Source organism: Vanellus vanellus (assembly GCF_965231255.1).
Source record: "Vanellus vanellus genome assembly, chromosome: 3".
Lineage (NCBI taxonomy): Eukaryota > Metazoa > Chordata > Aves > Charadriiformes > Charadriidae > Vanellus > Vanellus vanellus.
The window spans coordinates 104,917,259-104,933,925 of record NC_138907.1 but is presented as its reverse complement, the minus strand read 5'-3'; the positions used below and the strand labels follow the sequence as shown (position 1 = coordinate 104,933,925).

The 16,667-nt window shown below is 35.0% G+C and overlaps 1 protein-coding gene across 1 annotated transcript in view; it reads right to left on the bottom strand.

The window, feature by feature from the left end:
* CSMD1 (CUB and Sushi multiple domains 1) overlaps positions 1–16,667 on the bottom strand; it is a gene marked incomplete at both ends in the record, with an annotated part of 1,228,645 nt that overhangs the window by 145,330 nt on the left and 1,066,648 nt on the right. The window contains 3 exons of the mRNA XM_082481062.1: positions 3,745–3,861; positions 6,006–6,075; positions 11,574–11,692. Coding sequence (XP_082337188.1) covers positions 3,745–3,861; positions 6,006–6,075; positions 11,574–11,692 — 306 coding nt within the window. The remainder of the gene's footprint in view (positions 1–3,744; positions 3,862–6,005; positions 6,076–11,573; positions 11,693–16,667) is intronic.

Genomic DNA, 16,667 nt, shown 5'->3' with positions numbered 1-16,667 from the left:
TACTCTACTCTACCTTGTTTTTCCTAACCCAAGTCACCTATATATGCCTCCTCCTCCCTCCAGTTAAGTCCAGGGTGTCTTTAGAGCTATTCTATTTTGTATGCAGCACTATGAAACACACTGAACTCCACACTGGAGACAGGTACTTACTCAGGATCATTTACCACAAACTCTGTCCGCAAGTCAAGTGGTTGAACGAGGCCATTCTCACAAAATGAAAGGGAGAGAGACAACTACCAAAACGCTGAACAGTCAGAAGTACAAATATAATCTCATGGGAAGAGCTGTTTATAAGTTCTGGCACTACTTCATGTGGACTAAGGACTTGGAAGTCAGGCTTCTCAAATTATGTGTATATATAATATCAAAAGAGGGATGGGGGATGAACCCCTGGTTCGAAAGCCAAGTAGTACCAAGTGACTTTCAAGGGCTCTGCTTGGGCCTAAACTTGCTCTGGTGGACTATGAAGAACTAGCTGGAATGGAATAAAACAGAATTACTGAATGAGTCAGTGAAGCAACGTGAAGTATTCAATGCCTTAACTCTCTCCCTTACATTCTTAAATAGCAGTAGAGACATATTCTTAATTCCGGGAGAGTACCTTATAGGTTAATCACGAGGGTAAGTTATTCACTCATTCTTGCTCTGTAGCTGTTTTCTTTGTCTCTGTGGTTTGATATCTAATCATTTGTACAAAATGGATTTTATTTTCTTTTTGCTACAGGAGAAACCAAGTAAACTACCAAATAAACTGATTGTTATACGACATTTGTAAGAATATGGGTTATTTAGCTCTAGTGCCTTCTCTGACCTATGCATAGTGGGAGATATGAAAACAAGCATTTCAGCTGCTGAATAAGAAAACTTATTCAGGTGCTATCAATAGAGACACACATACAGAACATGTCACAGTCTCAATAACAGCCATCTCTTGTATGGTGCCTGATACGGTTAGTCTGACTTGAGCAGTCACTAATTTCACAATGCTCTTGGGATTTAAGATGAGGTAGGACACCAAGCAGCTCAGAAATATCTTGTCTTCAGTATCAGCATTTAGGGACTCCCACCAAAGACTGGATGTCAGCAGCATGGAAATTCTAAAGAATTGAGCAGATGCTTACATCACACTTAAGTTGCTGAAGTGACAAGCAGATAATTCAATTTGACATATGCATGTAGTCAAAATCAGTGTTTAGGTATTTAAATAAAAGTAGTCTACTGTTCTGAAATAGTCTCTGATAAGCTGCAGAGTACCTTTAAAATTGAATGATTCTTATTTAATTATTGAGCAGGAATTTATCCGAATATTTGTAAATATTCAGTATTAAAAAGCTTTGTATTTTAACAGCAAAAAATAGATTTACCATTAACTTTAAAAAATATGAACTGCCTAAAATAGCCACATTTTAAGCACAAACATAAACATATTTTTTTCCTAAAGATTTTTTCAAATATGTCAATTTTAATTCGAGGATATACTTTATGCATCACTCAAGCCTTAACTCTAAGATTATACAAGTTACAATTGTCAATTTGATATGTCAAAGAAAAAAGTTTTCTACACTAAATAATTTCTTATATAAAATTATACAGAATAAAACTGCTACAGAAAACAAATCATTATCTGGTCAAACTGTAATTATACTACTTCCTACTCCAGTCTCAACAGGATTTCCTCTCTCACTTGAATAGACTCTAAATAATGAGAATTCCAAGCCGAGCTAATAATTTTACAAATGTTAATCAATTAACAGCTACCTGAAATCATTCTAAAATCACTGGAACTCACTCAAAAATATGTACTATCTCTATGTTTAAAATGTTTGGATTTTAGTAGTGTCTTCTTTTAAACAATCAGTATATTTCCATGTAATGAAGAGAGCACTATTCTTTGCGACACATTTAGCTCCCACAATTTTATTGTTCACCTTTGTTTAAGCACACCAGTGTGCTTGTACTAAGTCAATAATATCTTGGACTTCATTTAGTTACAAAGTTTGAATAAATGGATGGAATAAAGGAACACATACTGAGTAAGGAAGTCACTGTGAGGTTAATTATTTCAGTGGAATTTGAATCAATCATTACATGGCCATGAGTGTCCTCTTGATCAGTTTTTGTGCACTCTAACTCAATCAGTAGCACATTAAAATCCTTCCAAAAAAAAAAAAAGCATTTTTGGAAATGTTTTCTATGTTTCAGTGATTTCATGTGTTTATTTTGATAAAATAGAATGAATGTAGACAAAGAGCTCTTAGGTAGACAAGTCTATACTTGTAACTAAAAAAGCGTCCAAGATTTTGCATTGAAAGTTCTCTGTGAAACATCACAACAATGTTTAAACCTGGTGCAAAGACATTATCTGTGGTTTATCTGACAGAGACTTTGGGAAAAAGATCCTTGTAGCAACTTCCTTGCAAAAACATGTCCTCTTCTAGCCTTTTTGAAAGCAATGCTAGATCAACGGTATGAACACCTTGTACCTGTTAAATCCCTTGCCAAACAAAATTACAATCTTTTCTATTTGTAGGATTACCACTACTGGAGACTTTCTGAGAAGTGAGAGGGATAATAATAGGAAACAAGATACTCTTGCATAATTAATCCATGAAATATGGTCTACCTGGAAAAGCTTAAAGAAAAAGATCAACTCTGAGAAATATGAAGGACTGTTTTTCAAAGGCAGCATTGTAGTAGCCTAATTAGGATGACATCGCTCCAGAGCAGTTGCTTATCATTTGTATTTTCTGCAAATGTAGCTTTAGAATGCTAAAATTAGCCAAGGATGTCCTGTTTATGATCATCCTAAGGCTATAAGAATACCTAAGGCTACTAAGGCTATCCATAACTAGAATGAATCAATTTTGTCACGTATTCCCTGATAAAGGGCACTATTCTAAATAGTAGCACAGTATTGCTACAAATTAACTCATTATAATACGCTCTATGTACATAGTATATCTTACTACAAAAATCTCTCTTATGAATCAATGGAAAGCACAGAAAATAAATTCATTTCCAGAGACGGGTATAGTGAATTTAATAATAAGCTTTTAAAATAAATTTTCTTAGTTGAGCACTAGCATGGAATTCACAGTATGGGGCATAATGTTTCACAGCAAGAAAACTTATTCCTTTTTTACTTCTGATAATGATAAAGGATTGTGTTTTATACATGTACTTATAGATCCCTTATTATCCATGATTACTTTCTCTATCTAATTATTATTGATTTGTGAAGATATTTTCCCTATGACAGTAGATTTAAAGCAAATCTAGAAAGTTTCTAAGTTGGCAACTCTTACCTGGAATTTGGGATATAGTTTTAGAATGTTTTAACCAAATTCACACCACTAGAAATGAGGGTTTGTCCCATTTCATAGAACATAAGAAATACTGTTAAAAAGTCACTTAGGAGACAATGAAAGGATATTAAACAGAAGACCACTAATTAATTTAGAAGTTACATTATCTATTTCATCGGATATATCTTCATGCAGCAGATTTCATTTACTTTGAAATCAGTGTCTGAGACAGGCTGAGTTTTACAAAAAACAAATTGCTTTGACAAACATATATTTTCAAACCACCAATTATTTTCAATTCAGAAGTGCATAATTGTGTACAGGATTCACAATACATTCACTGGATATCATCTATTTCATACTGGAGATCAGAATATTCTTATATATATTTAAATCTGATGGTTACAAATAATTGCTGTTCAAATCTAAGTTTACTTACCATATCCGATAGGCAATAAAATTTTCCATGTACAGTCTAAGTTACTCGGGTAATTTCCAGGAAAACCTGGGCTCAAGATCACACCACCCATGTTTGTCAGTGTTCCACCACATTTAGCTATAAAAAATAAAAAGAAAGTCACTGTATTTCAATAATATTATTTCTTAACATTTGGCATATGATCAATTCAAAAATGGATTTTCCATTTTATCCCCATGATCCCCAAGCAGTGAATTTTATCACAGTCAAAACACTCCCTGTGAAGGAGAAAAAAAAAAAAAAAATTCAAGTTAGAGCAAAATGCTTAGTTCCTACAATATGTTCACTGTGATCTTGCTACAAATGTGTAGTTGTTCATATAGCCTGGGTAACCCATTGTTTCAGCTTGCCAATTATGGTTAAAAATGTCTATGTTGAGATAGGCTTCATATTCAGAGGAACAAATTTGGAATTAAACTGAATTATGACACTGGTCTACGAGGCAGTTGCAGATCTATTAGTTAATATAGCTAAAACAACGTTTGAGTTTAAAAACAAACAAACAAACAAACAAAAAATCTCACCACAGTTCGTTCTTTAATTCAGAAAGAGGATAGACTAGCTGCATAACAGAAATATTCTTTGCTTACTATCTGTATGCTTTTCTCTAACATATTCTTGTGTTTGGAGATTGAAAAGCCATTTGCATCATTTAGGATGACAAAACTGTATTTTTTATTTGCAGAATCATTACTTTAAAGCCTATGAGTCTTCATGCCAGGTATTACAGTGATGTATGATCTGGTAACAGAATTCTGATACTGTGATAGTGTGCATTGTGATAATTGTATTGAAAAAATGAAAATAAAGTACTGGTTAGACCACACAAGAAATCGCTTCAAAATAGGAAAAACTCCACTAAAGAGCTGAGAAATAAGCTCAAACTTCTCAAACATCTCTATCTTCCTGCAATGTTAAATACATTATTTAGTGAAAAGACAAGATTTTGGTTTGCATTTCTAGAAAAATCAACATTTTAAGCATTCGAAGCAGGAGGGGTGTGTGTGATGTTTTAAGGATTTACTTGTTTTCTTGGGGGTATTTTAGCTTTCAGGACAGCAAAATTCCAAAATTCCTTTCCAAAGGGAAAAAAAAAAAAATCAATGAGCACATTGTTTGCAAATAGGAACTATAGTTAATATACAAAGTGAAAAATATGACTAGTACAAAAAAAACCCTGCACCCAAACACCAAAATACACCTTCCTGAATAAATTTTCCATTTCTAAAATTGATTTGAAGGAACTGCAGTGCTTTCATATTAATCAGAAGTGACTGCTTCTGCAGAAGTTGACAATATAAAATAATATATAGGCCCTACTTGACAAGGAATCTTTAAAATCATTTAACGTTAATATTGCTCGATATCATCCCAATCTTTTAAATTACTCTTAGATATGAAGCTAAAAGGAACAGCTTTTGCTGTCTGAATATTGAAATTAAAAGCATGCCCTGAAGAACGTATTTCAAAGCTGAAGTGACAGAACGTTACGATGGAACTGTGCTTCTCCCCACTTCATTCTTGCTTTTTCTTGAAATAATCACGCCAAAAGACACCAGAATCTTCACTCTCTTCAACTTCATTTAATCAAGAACCAATACAGTAGCACAAGATCATTATCTATGCAGGGAAAACTCTGATCTGTTGGGCAAGGTCTTTGTATGCTTCAAAGGGAAAGTCTTTTTAGCTTTGCTTTTTAACTCAGCGTCTTTTAACAGCTTTCTCAGATGAAAAGAGACGGCCTTTTCTGCATCACTAAAACTCTTTTTCATTTCACCACCCCTGAAGGCTTGGCTTCATTTCTGCTCTCCACTGCAGACTGACTGTTTGCTTCTTTGAGAAGTCTCCTAGGCGCCCTGCATGACCTGCCTTGCTCTTGAGAAGGTTCTCCAAGCTGATCATGCTGCAAAAGGAATGTGGTAACTTCCTCTCCCTTCTGAAGAGATTCAGCCTGATTCAAAGCACAGTATTCAGGACAAGCTAAACAATGGTAAACATCTGGATTTCCTCCTTTGCCCACTCTCATCATATTTTTTTAGATAGCATATACACTATATATAAAGAAAATTTTATTGTAATTTTTCCATATTTCATAGACACAAATAGAAACAAAAAAGTTTTGAACGAAACAGAATTAAGTGAAGGAACAATAGGCATGACAAAGCTAGAAGTTTCTTCTGACTGATGTTCAGAACACACTGAAAATAAGTAAGTAACCATACCAATGCAGAGAGGAGATGGATAGTTCCAGCGTCGAACTGTTCCTGGCATACAAGAAATATGAGAACGGCCCTGTTTGGAAAGGGCAAAATATTAAATTACAGATACTCATTATGGAACTTTCCAGGAAGGTAGAACTACAAAGGACCTCCTGGATTATCTTATCTGTGTCTTTTCTTATATCAACCAACTGCATTATAATTACTTTTATGAATTTGTTAAACCTTATTTTAAAATACTTCAGGTTTTATGTTCTTATTTTCCTACTGGATAAGTGTTCTAAAACACTCTTCCTTTGATAATTTGAAAACCTCTTCACATATTTCACTAAATATAAGGCTGGTTACAAGAAAGAAGTACCTATGTGCATTCATATGGTCAAATTGGTTCACTCCGTATTTCAATTCCAGGGTTCTCATCCACAGTGTAAGCATACCAGTTCATTTTCAGGCTGCAGTCTGGAGTGAATCAACCACTGCTCTGAGTAGTACAGACACAGAGAGGAATCTGTTCCACATCTGCTTGATACAGATGCTATGGATGTGGACCATGCCAAGGCAGTCATCCACAATTCCCAGCAGGCCTTGAACTCTCACATGGCCTCACAACATGACCCATTGCATACATGCAACATCTCGGCAGACAGCTATAAAAGTATGAGTGCCTCTTTATTTAGCTGTCATGTTTAATTGACTCTGCCTATTTTTAAGAAACATGACAAGAACCAAACAGAACCATGTGGTAGCTGGAAGTGGAAAACAACATGGCTGTAACGTGCAAAGCCTATTTCCACATACTTCAGGGTGGCTGCCCAGGACCAACTGCAAAATGCTCCCAGCTTTGCTTGCGCTGGTAACAGTTCAAGCTGAAAACTCAAGAGTAGTGTAAACAAAAGGCTTCTTTTGTCAATTCTGTCCTCTGAAGGACTCGGGTTATATATGCATTCTGCTGTTGGAATGTGAAAGCTGAATAAACTGGGAGGAGTGAGAGAGTCTGCTATAAAGATTGAGATGTGGGACTGAGAGCAAGGTTTAGTTCCTGTTTTAATAATTTGGATATACAAACTTGGGCAAGACATCTCTTGTTTATTTTTATCAAGAGTGTTAAGAGTCTAATGTTAGAACGTAGCATATTTTATCAATATAATATGAAAACTTATTTAAATATTATTTGTCCATAGCAATCATATTCTCATAAAAATAAGAAAAAGAATAAGTAAACTACAGTAAAGTAAAATGCATTTGATGAAATGGCTTCCACATCATTTGGTATGTTTACAAAAGGAAACTACACACACTAAATTTAATGAAGTTCATACACAATTGTATGGAATTGTATGGAATAAGACTACTTTAAGAAATCATTTAGTTAAGTATATTTAGACAATTAGTTTCTGAAAGACAAACTGAAGCATTTCCAAAAAATGGCTTGGAATGGGAAAAAAAAAAAATTCATTAAAATTCTGAAAAATTAAATTAGTCTTTTTCTTATAAAAATACAGCAAATTAATAACAATTCAATAAAATAATTTCTTTTAAAAAGCAACCTTTTTATTTTGAAGGAAAGATGTGCATGCGCTTATTGTGTCAGCGTAGTTACTTGCAAAATGGATGAGGTTTTGAATAATTTACTTAATGCAATATTCCGTGGTTTATTTTATTCTTTCTTCCTAGTCTTCTATGATTGCATATCTCTGATGTGAGTCGGGGGGAAGCCATAATTTAACTACCACAGTCAGGAAAAAAGTAAAATGGCCTATAAAAGATCTTTTGAAAAATAAAATGAAATGATTCCTCTGGCTTCAAGCCTCTTCCCAACAAGAGCACACTCTGATTTCAGTCTTTTAAAGTCCCCTCCTGGGGGGAGACACTTAATCCTACAGCTAGCAATTACCTTTCTTATGCATCTCCAGGTAGTAGTTTGAGCTCTATGACTTTTCTGGTAAGTCTCAATTATAAACTAATCCACACCTGATTGTTATTGCTAGCTGTGAATATGTTTTCTAAAGATTGAGGGTAAATTCACGGCTAGAGTGAAAAAAAAAGGCCTGCAAAGTTATGCTGATCTGTACTTGCTGAATAGCAAACATACTGTGCCTCGTAGAACCTTATTTTCATTATTATTTCTTTTTAATGTGGAGTCATTTTTACTTGTCCTGTCTGAGCAACGTGCCATACATACATGTGTAAGCACTTTCTTACAGCAGAGTCCATACAGCATTGCAATCCTCATTAACGTTTTGAAAAGACTCAAACTCTTTTCTATTGAATTTGGATATTGAAGATATTTTGGCTTACACTTTGGACAAGGTCATGCAACTAGTTTTTATATAATTCAGATTCCACAGTTCGGATTAAATTTGTATAAGGAAATAGAGGTGAGAACTACTGTTAAGGAACAGTATGCTATGAAATTTTAAGAAAGTTTTTCATTATAGAATCCCTGTAAGTATAAAAACAAAAGTGCAGTTAGTCATATTCAAGTACTACAGAAAAGACCTGCATCCAGGACAAAAGACATTGTATGGTTTTGTGATAGTGATATACAGAGTATATTAAAGTTTAGCATTAACACACCAGTTTTTATGTGCAGATCTCTTCCTCACAAATATGTGACTGTTTTATACTAATACAGTATTTATAAACTCACATTTCTGATTTTTTTTCTAAGTAAAAATACATCCAAAACATCAAGTCAGGGCTAACTGTGTATCTTCAAAAGGTTTCCTGTACTATTCCATATACTTCTGAAGTATTTATATACTAGTTATCACTCCACCTCAATCTTTCAGCAGTGCTATTTTAAGTACGGACAGAAAACTCAATGATGCTGTATCTTGAGGGTTTATCTATTATTTTTTCCATGTCCTAAAAAATTGAATTATCCCCTTTTCTCATATGCAAAATTCAGACGTTTCATAGTTGAAAATGTAGGGAGAGAAAACCATGCAATATGATGGGCAATACAAGTAGGAGTCACCCCACCAAGAAGTTTAAAGTTAGATGCCCATGTGAACCTTTTGATATCCTAATCAGTGAAGAAAAATGATACTTTCAGAGTAAGGTACCTGTCCTAACACAAAATCTTAGTATGAGAAGACCTGTATCCGGGACAAAAGACATTGTGTGGTTTTGTGACAGTGATATACACAGTATATTAAAGTTTAGCACTAACACACCACACACTTGGAGGTGTGTGGCTGTTTATCTCTAGTGTCACAATGAAAGCCTAAACAGCCAATTCAGACTAGACAGCTGGCTTTTAGAGATGATATTTCATCTCCAAAGGAAACAGCTAGTATAGGGTGTTTCACTTTTTTCTATCAGATCACTGGTATGAGTTTACCCAACCATCAGATGTGCGCCCATATATATTTGAGATTTAATAGCTCAGAAGCAGTCACCCGTATCACAGCAAAGAGGTGGTAAGCACCTATGGGCAATTATGTGTAATTATATGACAGCCCTACTAGCATCACCATCAGATCCTGATCCTTTCACCACAGGGTGGAACTGAATCAAAATACATTAAGAATTCCACACATTTTCTACAAATATTCAAAATAGGAATCTTTCTCAAAGAAGCAAAAAATAGATTACTTTTGATTTAATCCAACAACTCTTAAAATAATATTATATTTATTGTTGTGTAACTAAGTTTATTATAGGCTGACTTCCAGATAGATTTGGCATGTACTCAGTCTTGGGATTAATAATAATAAATTTAGCTCAATGAATACAAAAAAGGACTACAAGAACATATAACCTACCTCTGCACTAGCAGAAGTGCTTGTACTTGTTTTCTAACCTGGTAGCCAAATGCACATTCCTTTGTATATTTACCTCCTGAAATTTTTTCTTCTGAATTGACCTCCAAAACCAAGTGTCATGATTCAAACTGCCTATCAGGAATAGTCTCTGGCTTGTGATAATTACTGAACTGTGATACTTCACCTAGGCCAAAAGCATGCCAGCACCCCATTCTAACAAATTAATAGCACTGAAGATCAAATTGCAGTTCCCATACCTTTGCCTTGGCTATAGCAATATAGATGTATCTGTAGAATATGGCATTTCAACATATACGTAGTTTAATGTTATTTTGAAATAGAAAAGGGTTAATGGCTCATTAACAGTCTTTAAATGGAAGTCAGAATCTATTTGGGAGTCAGGCTTTAATGACAGACAGTCCTTTTGAAGGAACCGTATAATAAAAATATGATATAAAATCTCTCATTTTCTTACTGACATTACTGCTGCCTAAAAAGGATACTGTAAGGGAAAGATGAAATTGAGAAAATAAAGTTAATAAAGTCTGAAAGTTAAAGGTTTTAAACCAGTAGATATTTTCAAATAATTATTAAATTTTCCTTTCCTGGAAAGAGAAAAACTTAAGTAGCTTATATATGAACCATCAGCTGGCTTGTAAGCAATCCTTGAACCATTAAATGAGCAGCAAGGGCTCGGGATGGGCAGAGTAGGCTTTATTGTCTTGAATGCTTTCTAATTAGTAGGACACTTGTATGACAATCTTTTTTGCTGTGGATATGGGATGCTTCTGATACAGGTTGTTTCAAGTCATGCTCTACATGTAAAGAGTATGGATTAGGTTAAAGACTTGACTCTATATCTGTAATACATGACTGAAAAGGGAACCCTACTGCTGATTACCTAGAGAGACTTTTCAAGTGCAGGCGTCCCCACAGCCAGCCTAGAGCTAAGACGTTCAGTCTGAATCCTGTCTGAATTTTAGGAGAACAGTAAGGAACACTGAGACCAAAGAATAAGCCTATATATGCTGAGGGAGCACTGAATTGGCAAACATCAGATAGGGAGCCATGACTTTATCTTTCTGTGGAGCAGAAGTTGTGATGCATTGTTTTCTCTGATACAGTGATATGCTTTTACATTGTCTTGAGTGGGACCCATTACCCACCAAAAAAAGCCTATTACCCTAGAAAAAAGCTTTCAGTCTTAAATTTATATTTACAATCTACAGCTCAATAGCATGTCTGCCATGGGAAACTAAACCAGCGTGTGAACAGTGAACATCCCCAATCCGTGAACTAATTTGTAATATTTCTTTCCTTGAAAGATTTTTAAGAGCAGATTTAGTATGAATAAAATTTGCTTTAGAAACTAAATTCTGCAATTTCTAAGCAGAATACAAAATCCCATGATGTATTTCTACCGCTGTGGCTAAAATTTCACCTAAAGAAACCATTTCCAAAAATGGAAAAACACAGTACAGTTTCAATAACCGTAGTACCAAAATCACTTTCTAGGGAAAACATTTTAACCATGTTATTTCCTTGTCCATTTTGATGGGTTTTAGTGCTCGATGGTATGTTTATCTAAGGCAAGATTTGCCAGCCCTGATTTACTGAGGGCCAGACATGCTGCACATTCAAAGCTTTATAATGTGGGAGTATTCACATAGGCTCCACTTAAATCACCTCTATGGAGACACTACAGATTCTTCATTAAAATAGATTTTGGGTGGGTCTATTGCCATTTTGTTGCAATTATTCCACAGTGCATAATTCAAGGAAAAAAGAAAGAAAGAAATACCTGTAATGTATATCCTGGCTCACACTGAAATGACAAAACATCATTCACCATATATCTATCTCCTGATTTGATCCCATTGCTAGGAATTACTGGTTCTGGACAGGCAGCAAGGCCTACAGCTGAGGAAAGTAAACACAAAGATTGAAAAAACATAGATAAGCAGACAATAGCTCTTCATTGATATTCTCTGCTCTAATGAATTCCTTCCACAGCACTGGGTTTTTTAAGAGAACATTAATTAAAAGTTTATTTCAACATTAAACTGAAATTTTGTTTAAAACAGAAATTTTCAGAACTGCTCTGCAGAATACAAATGGTATGACTGAAACACAAAGATTATATACTGTGACTGTGACAATTACTGTGGCATGTTGCTACCACTACTATGCCATTTTATGGCCTTCAATCAGTGCAATCAGTGCGCTAATTCTAGTATATTTAGCAGCCTTTTTTTTGCCTTTATTTTTTTCTTTCTTATCCTTGTGAAGAAAATGGAGAGAGAAAGAGGGAACACACTTTATGCATATTCTCTCTTTTCAACAATAGATGAGCAGAACTACTGAAGTTAAGTGGTAGAGTTTTTTGGAAGAGCAGCTAAAGGCCAAGGGTGTTCCTTATGTTTAGACAACTCCACTGACTGTAAAGAAGTTAAGAAATCTAAAATTTAGTACTCTCAACCTAAACCTAAATCTTTGCATAGGTGTGACAGGACAGTCTGTTCTTAACCATTTTTAAGCCAGGTGTTAGCAAACAGATTAGTTTTACAAAGACTATCCATGATTAGTAATTTCTCAAATGCGTTCACCTAAATTTGGCAACCTGAATTATTACCTTCTGCTTTTTGCCAAGTGCATATCATCTTTTTTTTTCCTTGTGTCCTTATCCAAGGAGTTTGTTAGTCAGTACAATTGAAAATTAAATATCATCTCTGCTATCTAAGCTAAAATGGTCCAAATGAACAAGACCACTGAGAAACTGCTGATTAGATTCATTAATTCTTTGTTTTTAAGATTTTCTTTGCAAGCAGAAGGACCAACAGGTTTAGTCAGTTTATGGTCTATCGACAGAATCTGATTCCCCTTATAAAATTAAAAACTTTCTTTGAAGTCAAAAATCAATTAAAAATGTATAATCTTAATTGTGAAATAATTAAAGTTACGACTCAACATAAATATGTAACTGATATATTATTCAGATATGATGTGTAGAAGCCAGAACAGAATGGAAATTATGTTCACAATGTGTGAGAACAGATCTTCAGAATTTATTAGTACAAAATTCCGTAAAAATCAGACAAAAATAATACTTTCCTGAATGTGATACACTGTGTGTGGCAGAACACCCCCCCCCCCATCCTCCTTTCCTGCAGGTCTAACAGCTCGGTACACAAGTGTGGTGGCTCCTTCAGCGGGAATCTCGTGAGCTGCCGGTGACACGTGCAGACAACCCCCAGCCACATACCCCAGATACCCAAGCCCTAGAGACCACCTCAGCCAATGAGCCTACCTTGGAGACCCCTTGACCAATGAAAGCTATGTGACCACAACCAACAGATGACCACAGTTCAGATCTGATCAGGCTATATAATTGGGTCCCTGCTGGAGACCCCCTTGGAATGGTTCTCCTTGGAGCAGTGGGTCTATGATCAGAAGCCCTCCCTTTGGGTGGAGACGTCACCCAATGTAACTTCCCCAGGGATCAAGTGTCCTTGCTTTTTAGGGGAGCAGTTTGCGCATTTTGAATCATTATTCTAAGCTTAAGTTTAGTATGTACCTTGTAGTATCAGTCCCCAACTGACATCCAGAACCTGTAAAAAGTTATGTCTGCTGAAGTGTTTGTAGTATAAGATCCCTGTTAAATTTTACCATTCTATCTTTTCTGTGGCACCATGAAAACTGATCTTTTGTTGGTCATACGCTTTTGCAACATTGTGTCCTTCAGTTCACTTGTATGAAAAAATAACTGACTAAATGCTACAACTCTCACTGTCTTCTTATGAAATCTAACCCCTTTGGTGACAATAAGTGCAACTTGACAGAGTGTTTAGTACAGAAATTACATATTTGGCTTTACTCTGGTATCTGACATTTTGAAGTCTGTTGTTCCAAATGGTTCATCACGAAAACATATCTGATATTATTCACTGAGACCCTAGTCTTTCTGAGGGAATACAGTTTTCTTTCAGATAATGCTGCTTACCCATTTTGATACAGACAAGGTTTTAACTTCATGCCCTAAACCTTTATGTATCTACTTTTCATCACTTAAATATAAATGCCTCACAAATCTTAAATACACGCATAACAATTTTGTGTTTCCCACTTCACCTACTTCTAGTCAGTTTCTTTGAAGCTCAAGGTTTAGTTGAAGTAGATATATTTTCCTAATGAAGCACAGAGAAGTTTGAAACAGCTTTTACACTTTCACCTGGAATTGTGATTGCTGAGACATTTTTTTTTTCTCTTTCCTGGAAATACGTTCCATAATGCTGTACATTCTTTCTGTGTTCTGTGCCCTTACTACATTGCACTTTTTTCATGAATGAAGAGTGATAATGCTAAGCCATTCTAATGCTGAGTGACAGCTATGAAGGTGTGAATTGCACTATTCATAACAACTGATGCAAGAGCTATTAAACTAAATATTTTCTAATTAGCACGTAAAGAATTATTTAATAGTTGCAAGCCATAGGATCTCCTTGGACTTGTTCCTTTGTGTACTGGAAAGTATAATTTAGGAAAACATCTAAACATACTTTAAAGATTTTCAGCAATTTCTACCACAGAACTTACAAATTTCGGTGTTTTACCAATATAATCAGCTTTCAAATGAAGTTATGTGACTTCATGTGGCCACTAAGGATTTCATGTGTGTTCATTATGTGGAACTGCAATGTTCCAAATAACCATGAGGGTATCATCATTAACTTCAATGATTTTGGTTTTGTTGTGGTTTCCTAGTATCATTCTTTTGGCCAACTGCTCTTTTTTCCACAATACCATAAAACGTATCCATGACTGGAAAATTTCTTTAAGTATAGGTACTAACTAGCTGTGATCTGCATCCACGCAAACTGTTTGCTCCAGCATTAAGTGAAGGGTAACATCTTATTTCAATAATCCAAAGTGCAGCATTTAGACTATTGTTTACAATTTGAGAATGTAGTGTTCAGACACAACTTGAGTGAACCAAGCCTTATTTCTGCATTTCCTTACCCTTTTCACTCTTGAATAGTAAATAAAATTTAACAAGATCTGCTCCAAACTCACCATTATTAAATAAGCACCTAACAAAGAAATTGCGACTAAATTGCTTATAGATAGCAATGTACTTGCTGTATTCTGTTAATATAAATTTGAGGTTCACTTCCTGTCTTCAGGAAATTTGTATTTTGGTTGAACTCAGCATTCCTGTGTGTTGAGAGTCACAGGCCTGCAGTCTCAGAGCTGTATGAATAAAGTTACTTTTGGAGATTTTTCTGAGTCACAGAAAGTTTTATAACAGTGACTGCATAGCAATATTAATAATGTGCTTGTAATATAGTTCTTTCTATCATTAGCTAAATAGCATACAGAATTTAAGTAGACTATGATCAAAAGAAAATTGTCAAAGTAATTTTCTGTGCAACTGTTAGATATGGTATTACACAATGTATTTTATCTTTAACAGATTCTAATAACCTGGTAAAAACCTTTTCTTTCCCCTAGCTGCTTATATTTCGTATAATGCTTTATACATAGTACTTCTTCGCTCTGATGATACAACTCATAATACATAATATTTCAGCAAAATATCACAAAACACTACGCAAAACCCACTCATAATTGATTTTATTTGATATACCTGCCATTAAGAAGCAATATTACCTCCCCAAAAGCAAAGAGAAAGATGGAAACAGAGTCAAGTATTATTGTGAATCCTCACCCTTATCATTCTAATCATTACATAATACTACCCTAGTTTAATTAGATAACTCATTTAGTTAGAATTGGTCCAAAAATCTAAAGAATATTTGAGAGAAAGCAAACAAATTCTGGTATCTGGGGACAAACTAGGGAACTTAAAGACTCTGAAATACATTAAACTAGATTGTATGTGAACAGTCAGTAATAAAGGGAAAACATGTTAAATGTCAAGTCCAAGCAATCAAAACAGGACAGGGATTGCTTAGTGCATGCTCTTCAGAGCTCAGCTTCTGCTACGCAGTACAAGAGAGAACACATCAATGTCAAGAATGATAACCCTCTCCCTGACCTTCTTCCACTTACTGCCTGCTAAATACTTTCTTGGCTCTGCTGTGGCATAAGACAAATATGCCTCACTTCTGTAATTATATACATGCCTACAATTACCTCAAATTCTGTCCAAATATCACTGCCATTGCTGGCAGAAAGAAAATCCTTGCTGGCATATCTGACAATGTGAATGCCCATTAGTGTCCATTTCAGAAAGCTGCAAACTGAACAACACAAGAATTTCTTGACAGCTTGACCAAAAGTCATCAGGATTTCTCTTTTGAATTCCTCCCTTCCACTTTTATGTGGCTAACTGAAACATATTGTTCTTTATTATATTACAAACATCAAGCTGGAGTGAATAGTTCTTTCCATTTTGATGATGGTGTCTATCAAAACACAAGCTGTCCCTTCCAAAATGACATGCTTCAGACATCAGCCTAGAAAATGCATTTATCTCAATGAATTATTGCAAGAGGGGCCAGATTCATGTCAACATCTAGTAAGTTGTATAGATATTCTGATAGGATCGGGACCTGCTAAATTAAAAATGGCACATTTATGATTCACACCTGCTTTTAATACAGGGAAAAATAAAAGATCGCTGCTCTGAAGAGCCATTTGAAAGATCGAATTGCATGAAAAGTCTTAATCTGGACCTACACAAAACAGTATGATACTTAGAACACATTTTCTTCTCTGCTAATCTGATTTTTGTCTTTGAATTTATTAGAGATCTTTATGATAGAGAAGTACTACAAAAGATAGTAATTGTTCTCTAGTCTCCTTACCAGTGAATCCATTATTTCAGCTCCTGAGAACCTTTAGCACTTGAAAACACACAATAGAGAAGATTCAG